Genomic DNA, 9,250 nt, shown 5'->3' with positions numbered 1-9,250 from the left:
CGTTCCACCCGAAGAGATGTTGCAAGTCATTATACTTGCGCCATAAAACATACACCGAGAATTCCGAGTCGCATGCACTTGTCACATGGGTTGCTAAGCCTTTTTTTTGGGAGAAAAGTTCGAATTTCAACCCCCAACTAACCAATCGGGTTGACTTACAGCCATCATCTTTGAAACCAGTCAAAATGCAGCTCAAATGACCACAAGGTTAAAAAAATCCGGTCTCGGTTTGGACTGAAGTCAATGATACTACCTAGGCATGCCAACTAGGGGTTGAATTGGTATTTTCCTTGTAAATTTTAATCGGTTGGTCAAAAGCAATTGAAATTTCCCAGAATGATCATCATATTACTTTTCAGTTTTTGAGATTTTAAATAATTTTGGCCAAAATTTGATTGAAAATGAAAAATCAATAAATCTCTACTCCAAACTTGATGACAATTTACGAGATTACTAGAAACAATACGGTTGGTGTTGTGTAAGAAAAGGGTAAATTCCTGGAGACATTTTTTTCGGGTCAATTTTTTGGCTGAAAGTGAAAAATCGACTTCAGATTGAGAGGATTGGGATATTCATCGTCGATTTTCATTTTCAACCAAAATTTGGAACCAAACAAAAGTGTCCAGAAAAAACTGAAAAATTTCTCTAAAATGAACACTAATATGATGATCATTCTGGGAAAGTTTCACTTTTTTTACAAACCACCTAAAAATTACAACGAAAAACCAATTCAACCCCTACTTGGCATGCCCAGTCAGCGTCCAGTCATCATTGACTTCTGTCAAAACCGGTTTACTTGGTCCAAACCCAGACCTGGGTTGTGTTTTTGAACCTTGTGGTAAGTTGAGGGTATTTTGTCCGGTTTCAGAGTTGAGTTGTAATCGAACCGAGTGATTAGTTGGAGGTTAAAATGCGATTTTTTTTGAGGTGATGGGTTGTTGAGCCTTAGTAAAATGGGTTAAGCTCTCCCGTCCAACATAAGTGCTCCTGTTCCATGCTCAATGCTCCGAAAAGTGAGGTAACACACACGTTGTTAGCAGCATGGGCCTCCAATCGTTAATACATAAAGCCCGATAAGCATGACTTGGGTGGTAGGCTAATAGGATCCATGTGTTGACAAAACATAAGTAAACGGGCTTTTGCCTGAGTTTTCAAGGATAAAGGTAGATGGACAACCATTTGATCTCCATCAAAGTCCGCATTAAAACCCTTACACACTAATGGGCGTAAAGAGATAGTACACGCCCTATACTAAATTGGGCTGAAATGTCTGTATGCCTAATCTATGCAGGGTCGGTGCTCTATTTAACAGTACAGGATGTCCCGACATAACTTGTCGAAGTATTTCCCATACAATGGCCCACTACTAGTTTGGGACATATTTCTTTCCCAAATTTTATATTAAAGCAGACGCAATAGGCAATTACTATTCCGTGCTTCAGGCGTCCGTTACTATATAAACTGCAGACGGGGGCACACCCCCCGCTCCACTTTGGGCTGGTCCATTTTCGTTCTTTCTTTTGTTCAACTCCAAAAAAGGTGCTGGCTGGCGATGGGATCGAATTGCCGACCTCATCGTTCGAAGGGAAGTGCAGCAACCACCAGGCCACTCACCCACTTACGAACATCTACTTTGTTTTGTTCTTCAGTTTGGTTTGTTCCTTTTCTTTTTCCTTGTACCTTTTCTGCTTCTTTTTTTCTTTAATACGCGTTCTTTAAAATTTGTGAACTTTTTTTTTCAAGACTGATGAACTTTTTTAAATTAGATGATTTTTTTTTTCAAATTAGAGGTTTTTTAAAAAAATGGATGACTTCTTTTCAAATTTTATGAACCTTTTTTACAATTTGATCAACTTTTTTTCAAGTTCGATGAACTTCTTTTTCAAATGGATGGATCGAGCACTCGCCACATGAGCTGGCCCACGAGCAGGCGGCTGTGAGCGCCAGCTTAGAGAGCTGGTGCCGACAAAAAGAAAAAGAAAGAAAACCACTCCCGCGGAACCTGAATTGGGGTGGCCCAGAGCACATTCTTTGATACATTTCAATGGCTTGTAATACGCAGAGAAAGCACACTTCGATGGTTTGGATGCAGCACATCATACGGCTGGCGAGCCGACCAAATTTCCCCCAACTCGCTCGGTTGACGCTTGGCAGTCTCCATGTTTTATATTTAAACAGATGTTTTTCATCTAAAAAAAGTAATGGAAACCGTTAACAGATGTTTTTTTTTCGCCCAACTCTCTCGATTGCCTAAAAAAAATCAATCTAGCGATTAAGCTCAATTTTAGTCTTTATTATGCTCATTTTCCGCAGACGGGTGCACGGCACAACTGCACTGACATCCAGGGCCCGCAGGCCGATTGTAAGCGATGATCTCCCAATAGCGAGTGCCACTGCGCCGCGGCCGCGCGCTTAAGATCAATCACCTCTCTCCATCCGTGGAGCCGATCGAAGCAAGCGAGGCACCCGTGTTCGCTTCGCCGAGGAGAAGCGGAGCGGGAGAGGCGGGCGGGGCGGTCGAGCCGGAGGGGCGTAGCGCGCGGCGGCGGGGGCGGAGATGACGGACGGCCACCTCTTCAACAACATTCTCCTCGGGGGCCGCACCGGCACGGTGAGCGCCTCCCTCCCCCCTCCTCCCTCTTCCTCCCGCGCGCCCCTGCTTCCATACCCTAGGGTTTCGCGAGATTCCGTCGCCGCTGGCAGAGTTCCGAGGAGCCGGAGGTGGCGGCCGAGCGGATGGCCCTGTAGCTTGTTCGTTCTGCTGCGGTGATCGATCGCGGCCGCGCATTGTGCGGATTCTAGGGTTTTCGCGTCGTACGAGGATGCATTTGCGCTCTGTTTTGTTGCGCTGCTAGGCGAGTGCTTGGTAGGAGACGTCTTCCCCTCCGAATTGTTTGGTTTCCTGATCCTGCCCGATCTCTGTCGAGGGTTTTAGGGAAATTTCAGTTCTCTGTCGGCGCTGCTGCTGCTGTAGCGAATTGGGACTTTTAGAACTACCGGGAGTTGGCAGGATTGCTCCCAAACCTGAGACCCTGTTGTGGGATTTGTCGAATTAGGCATGAGCTTCTGATCTGCAAATGATTTAGCATGTCGTGTACTTACTGCAAATTAGAAAGCGTGTTTCACTTTTTTCATGCTTCAGACTTTCAGAGTCGATGTTGGCCATGGCTGCAAATGTTTCTTCTGATGTACAGCGTACTTATCTGAATTATGTACACTTAAGCTTTCTCTGACCCTTGACTTTCAATGCTTGCGCCAGTCATCACTCATCAATGCGTCTTTGATAATCTTCATGTAGAGTTATGTCGTACCACCTTTAGTACTTAATGACTTTGAGGCTGCAAGTTATGACTTCCTTCCTTTACTCTTTGAAGATGTCCACTGGTGTTTATGAATATTATTTGATTAATTATTGTTTCAGTACATTGAGAATCTTGTCATGTTTTATTACTCTTGCTCCTGTACAGAATCTTGGTCAGTTTAAAGTGCACCCTGGAGGGCTCGCATGGAAGAGACAAGGTGGAGGAAAGACAATTGAGATCGACAAAGCTGATTTAACTTCTGTGACATGGATGAAAGTCCCCAGGGCATATCAGCTTGGAGTCAGAATCAAAGATGGCCTGTCCTACACATTTATTGGCTTCCGCGAACAGGTTATTAATTGCCGTATCACTCTTTCCCCCTTTTTTAATAATTGAGTAATGACATGCTAGATCTGATGTGAAGAGGCTGCTAGAAACGCGATAAATGTTTGCGGTATGATCTATGACTATCTGAGCACAATATTAGGAACTGTTTTAGCAGAAAATTTTGATCCTGATGCTCACTACTTTGCTAAACCTACAAGATTAAAAGTAGAACTAACATTTGTAGCACCATCAACACTCATGAAGACATGGGTTTTCCCTTCTTGATTTGCTGTATTGCAGTCATGTTATTGTAACATACATTGTATATGTTTGTATGGCTGAAAATTATGTTCATGATGAACATGTTGGTTTTCCCAAACCAGGTATATGTAACATTAGTAATCTATATTCTGCTATTTGATATGTTTATTGTATGAACTCGCCATATGTTTCTTACCAGACCTGCGGTTGAGACATCCTAGTCTGTATCGTGTGATCCGTATTTGAATCAGGACGAAGTTGCAAACTCGTTGCTATGTTTCTTTGTATCATATATGGTGTAACTGAATTTGTCTCGCAGAATTGATTATCTTCTGTGTGAAGGATACATTATGTGTATGTGAACCTTCAGGAAATATTGAAGGAACAGTTTACGCAATAGCACTTGTGTAATCTATGCAAGATGCTGTCTTAATCATGCTATCACCATGAAAAGTGTCTGGATACTCTATTGAGATGTATCTCACTCAATGGGAGCCTTCCAGTTTTTCACTACTATTCTATAGTGGATTCGCACGTTGTTATTGTTCTCTGGTGGAATTACCATTAGATGCGTCTCAAAATTAGACTAACCATCCAGTTTGCCTTAGACAAGCGGGATCCCCCCCAGAATATTGGCAGTCAACTCTATGAGTATGAACTTGCTAGCAACAATGAGTGCTGAGGTCAGTGTATTCTGCTGATGCAATGTTCATCATGAACTTCCTTTCGCAGGATGTAAGCAGCCTGATCAATTTCATGCAAAAGAATTTGGGCATCTCACCAGATGAAAAGCAGTTATCTGTTGGTGGTCACAACTGGGGAGGGATTGGCATAGTTGGTAAGCTCCTTGACCTTTAATTTCTGTAAATAATATTCAGTTTTAATTATATTTTGAGCCACACTTTCTATTATAGGAAGCATGCTTACCTTTATGGTTGAATCGAAGCAAGCATTTGAAGTTTCTCTAGCAGACGTCTCACAGACCCAGATGCAAGGCAAAACAGATGTTCTCTTGGAGTTCCATGTTGATGATACTACTGGTGCTAATGAGGTTTGTAGCGTATCCACTCACTCTTTCTATCATTTGTTGTTTATGGTATTAGTTAGCACTTATTCCTCATGCGCAAGTTGGAATTTGATTTTGAATTATAATCTCCTGTGGTTGTAGAAAGATTCGCTCATGGATATGAGTTTTCATGTACCCACGTCAAATACTCAATTTCCTGGAAACGAGAATCGTACTTCGGCTCAGGTGACGCGATATGCAACATGAAGCACATTGAAATGTGAAATGCTGACTATTGGAATCTTCTTATTTTGATTTTCCTTTCTGTAGATACTGTGGGAGGCAATACTTGATAGGGCTGATAATGGTTCCGGCTCTTCTGGAGAGGCAGTTGTCACCTTTGAAGGAATAGCTATTCTTACACCAAGGTGGGATATATGGATAATTGATCGTATTGGAAACTCAAGCTGACCTCTTTATGATTATCTTCTCTATGCTTACCTCCCAAAACTAACAGATCTTTGGCAATGCAGAGGACGATACGCTGTTGAGCTTCACCTTCCATTTCTGCGCCTTCAAGGACAAGCTAATGATTTTAAAATCCAATATAGCAGCATTCTTCGCCTCTTTGTTTTGCCAAAGGTTATGTTTGTTCTCTATTTTATGGCGTGCACAGATTTGATGTTGTTCATATTGTTGATGCTAGACATGAAAATAGTTGTCTCGTGCGATTGTGATTTGCAGTCAAACAACCCTCATACAATTGTGGTTGTCACTCTTGATCCGCCAATCCGTAAAGGACAAACGCTATATCCTCACATTGTCATTCAGGTGATGTGCTGCAAATTTTATTTGTGATGTTTGGATGTTATGCTATGTTATGTTTTGGTTACTTGATTGTTTGACTGTTTCTCTTATTCTCTGACAGTTTGAGACGGAAACAGTAGTTCAAAAAAACATGAAATTAAGCAGAGAGTTGCTTGATGAAAAATACAAGGATAGGCTAGTGGAATCTTATCAGGTGAAAGTTTTGTTACTTTGATAAAATATACTCTTTTGCTTTTGTTTGTTCAGTTAAAATGGAATCGCTAATCTGTCTTCTAAGATGAAATCATAAACTATGCATGAGAACTGCTCATGGCAAGTATGTTGTTTTAGTACTAAAAACTCCACCTAGATGTATGCTGAGATAGAAAGAGCTGCTTCAATAATCCGACCTTGAATTGGATTTAAAGCTGAGGCTTAAATTAGTCCAAGCAGGCAACTCTTTTGTTTCGAAAAGAATGTCATTTGAATAACAAATTATATATAAAATTAACACTACATGGTTTTTGGACAGATCATATGGTCATATCTTCCTAATGGTGCTTCCACCAACTACCAAGTTAGATGTAGAGACAAATTTGGTGGGCATGGATGTCACACAATATTAGGTCTCAGTGGGAGGGTTATTTGCACATAATTGCATTACTTTCAATTCAACCTGTACATTTTATAGAAGGTTCTGTTATAGAGTGATGTTTGATTTTCAAAACTAATTTGCAGTTCTTACTTAACATATTCTCCTTTATTAGCAGTTATGACATATTCTCCTTTATCAGTAGTTATGTTGTTCTGTTAATTACCTGTCATGACAAATTAACTTACACGGAGTGTTCAATCTATCCATAGGGTCTAGTACATGAGGTATTCGTCAAAGTCCTCCGCGGTCTTTCTGGTGCTAAAGTCACAAGGCCGGGTTCTTTCAGAAATTACAAAAATGGATATGCAGTTAAATCATCACTCAAAGCTGAAGATGGACTGTTGTATCCACTTGAAAAGGGTTTCTTCTTTCTGCCAAAGCCCCCTACACTCATTTTAGATGAAGAGGTGTTACTTTTTCCATAAACTATAAACTAATTTTCATCCGTTCATGCATTACTGAAACGGTGTATCATAGTCCAACCATTGGAATTTTAATCACAATGCCCATTTACTACTATACTATTTAATGTAGATTGAGTTTGTTGAATTTGAACGGCATGGTGCTGGTGGCGCCAGTATGTCATCTCAGTATTTTGACCTCCTGGTCAAGCTAAAAAATGACCAAGAGCATCTCTTCAGAAATATTCAGAGGAGTGAATACCGTAACCTCTTCAACTTTATCAAGTACGTGCCTTTCTGTTGGCTTCATCACCCCTCTTGCTAAATTTATACATAAGACTTATGGGTGTTTTTCACTTTCTTCTGGTAAATTTCAAGTGGAAAGGGCTTGAAAGTAATGAACCTTGGAGATGGTCAAGGTACAAGTGGTGTCACAGATGTTCTACAGGACACTGATGATGTTGCTCCTGATCCACATCTAGAGAGAATAAAAAATCAGGCGGGGAGTAGTGAGGACAGTGATGAAGAGGTACATTGCCTTTTTGTTGGCTTGTTCCGTGATGCTGACTTGTGAATCTTATTACTAAGCCATTGAATATACTTGTTCTTTACCATTTCATGTCAGGATGAAGATTTTGTTCTGCATAAGGATGATGGCGGATCTCCTACTGATGATTCTGGTGGTGAGGAATCAGATGCAAGTGAAAGTGGTGGCGAAAAACAGGTTGTTAGATTTCTTATTTTCTGTAGCAAGTCTGAAGTGTGAAGTCAACTCTGCTAATGATCTGTTGGTGTTTATTTTTCTCTCCTAATCTCCAGAAGTCATCCAAAAAGGAAGCCCGTAGTTCAAAGCCACCTGTGAAAAGGAAGCCTAAGGGCAAGGATGGCGAAGGTTCAGGGAAAAGGAAGCCTAAGGGCATGGATGGCGAAGGTTCAGAGAAAAGGAAACCAAAGAAGAAGAAAGATCCTAACGCCCCCAAAAGACCAATGATGCCATTCATGTATTTCTCAATGGCTGAGCGGGCAGTAAGTTACTATGACCAGTTATCCGAAACAGAGCTGCTAACTAGCTACTCTAGTACCTCCGTCCCATAATATAAGAGCGTTTTTGACACCACACTAGTGTAAAAAACGCTCTTATATTATGGGACGGAGCGAGTAATTCATAAATTAATGAGTATACCTGAATAAAACTAGAGCTATTTCGCGTAAAGAATCCTGAACTTCATTCTCGGGATCGGAGATTCTTTTTGTAGTAATTCGGTAGCACAGAAAACTATTTAGTAAAGAAATGCATATCATTGGTCATGAATTTTCGAAGTATTGAAGAAAAGAGGTTGTCCTTCAGTGAGATAGAAGAACTAAAGCTTATTGTCATAATAAATTATGGCACTAGGGGAGGGGACGACAAATGAACCATGTACACGAAGAGTTTAATTTTCAACTGCATTTTCTCAGTTATATGAGGCAGTATATATAGCTTTCTCCTTTTTGGTTAAGCATTATTCCTTGGTGGGTAACTGAATTCTTTCTGGAGCATATATACCTGCTAGTGTGAGATCTTAAACAAAGGCTTATTTGCTGTTTCCTTGGCTCAGGGTGTGAAGGACAGCAATCCAGATTTGGCTCCAACCGATATTGCAAAGAAGCTTGGCGAGATTTGGCAAAAGATGTCAAGTAATATTCTAAACTACTCCTATATGCTCCTTCCATCCTAAAATTCTTATCTTAAATTTGTCTAAATACGGATGTATCAAGTCATGTTTTAGTATTAGGTACATCCATATCTAGTCTAGACAAATCTAAGACAAGAATTTTGGGACGGAGGGAGTACTATTCTCCGTTATGTGCCCTAATGCATTTTCCTCTCGCACGTGTAACATATCAGTTGCGTTCACAAACAAAAGAAAATCCTTGTGCTCATGATTTCCTTGCTTTCCCTGTCATGAGCAGCCGAAGACAAGCAACCTTACATTCTGCAGTCTCAAGCCGACCAGAAGCGGTACGAGAAGGAATCTGCTGCCTACCGCGCTGCTGCCCCAGTGGACGTGGACGCCGGGTCCGGCAATGGCTCTGACTAGAAGACTCACACTTGTGCACTCAGCAGTCCACACGATCGAGGAATCTGTAAATCACCCTAGGGCAGTTTGAACAAGAAGACCGAGCATCTGTAGATCACCATAGTGCAGTTTGAACAAGAAGAACGAGCATCTGTTGATCGTCATAGCGCAGTTTGAAGAAGAACACGCATGCTAACATGAACCTGCATACCGTGAAGGGGCTACTTATGGGTCTTTTCTTTTGAGAGGAAGAGGGAGGTTCTACTTATGTTTTTTTTTTTTGAGGCAAGTGAACGCGTTCGGTGATAACCTACCTTTGGTCATGGGCTCAGGGATCTTGTCCACTCGTTGGGTAAACCTCGGGCCAATTATTATAGAATGAAATGAAATAAAACAAATATCCCAAAACATATGCAACTGCCGAAAAGTGA

General features: G+C 41.2%; 1 protein-coding gene across 1 annotated transcript; it reads left to right on the top strand.

Annotated features, from left to right (window-relative positions):
• The first annotated feature begins 2,338 nt into the window (after positions 1–2,338).
• On the top strand, positions 2,339–9,096 carry LOC123077475 (FACT complex subunit SSRP1-A). Its single transcript, XM_044499755.1, has 16 exons — positions 2,339–2,611; positions 3,468–3,653; positions 4,623–4,728; positions 4,805–4,941; positions 5,059–5,142; positions 5,227–5,324; positions 5,430–5,538; positions 5,641–5,727; positions 5,825–5,917; positions 6,568–6,765; positions 6,893–7,044; positions 7,138–7,288; positions 7,385–7,483; positions 7,579–7,785; positions 8,358–8,436; positions 8,713–9,096. Exons 1-16 carry the CDS (start codon positions 2,558–2,560, stop codon positions 8,838–8,840), a joined length of 1,968 nt encoding a protein of 655 aa, XP_044355690.1. The 5' UTR covers positions 2,339–2,557; the 3' UTR covers positions 8,841–9,096.
• Positions 9,097–9,250: the final 154 nt, after the last annotated feature.

The sequence above is a fragment of the Triticum aestivum genome, chromosome 3D, assembly GCF_018294505.1.
Source record: "Triticum aestivum cultivar Chinese Spring chromosome 3D, IWGSC CS RefSeq v2.1, whole genome shotgun sequence".
Lineage (NCBI taxonomy): Eukaryota > Viridiplantae > Streptophyta > Magnoliopsida > Poales > Poaceae > Triticum > Triticum aestivum.
The sequence above is the reverse complement of the archived record's forward strand: the minus strand, read 5'-3'. Positions and strand labels throughout refer to the sequence as shown.

Excerpts from the sequence above, each read along its gene's own strand:
- LOC123077475 (XM_044499755.1), top strand. The coding sequence starts at position 2,558 with ATGACGGACGGCCACCTCTTCAACAACATTCTCCTCGGGGGCCGCACC. Across the intron at positions 4,942-5,058 it reads ATACTACTGGTGCTAATGAG|AAAGATTCGCTCATGGATAT; the intron begins GTTTGTAGCGTA and ends CTGTGGTTGTAG. Across the intron at positions 5,325-5,429 it reads ATAGCTATTCTTACACCAAG|AGGACGATACGCTGTTGAGC; the intron begins GTGGGATATATG and ends TTGGCAATGCAG.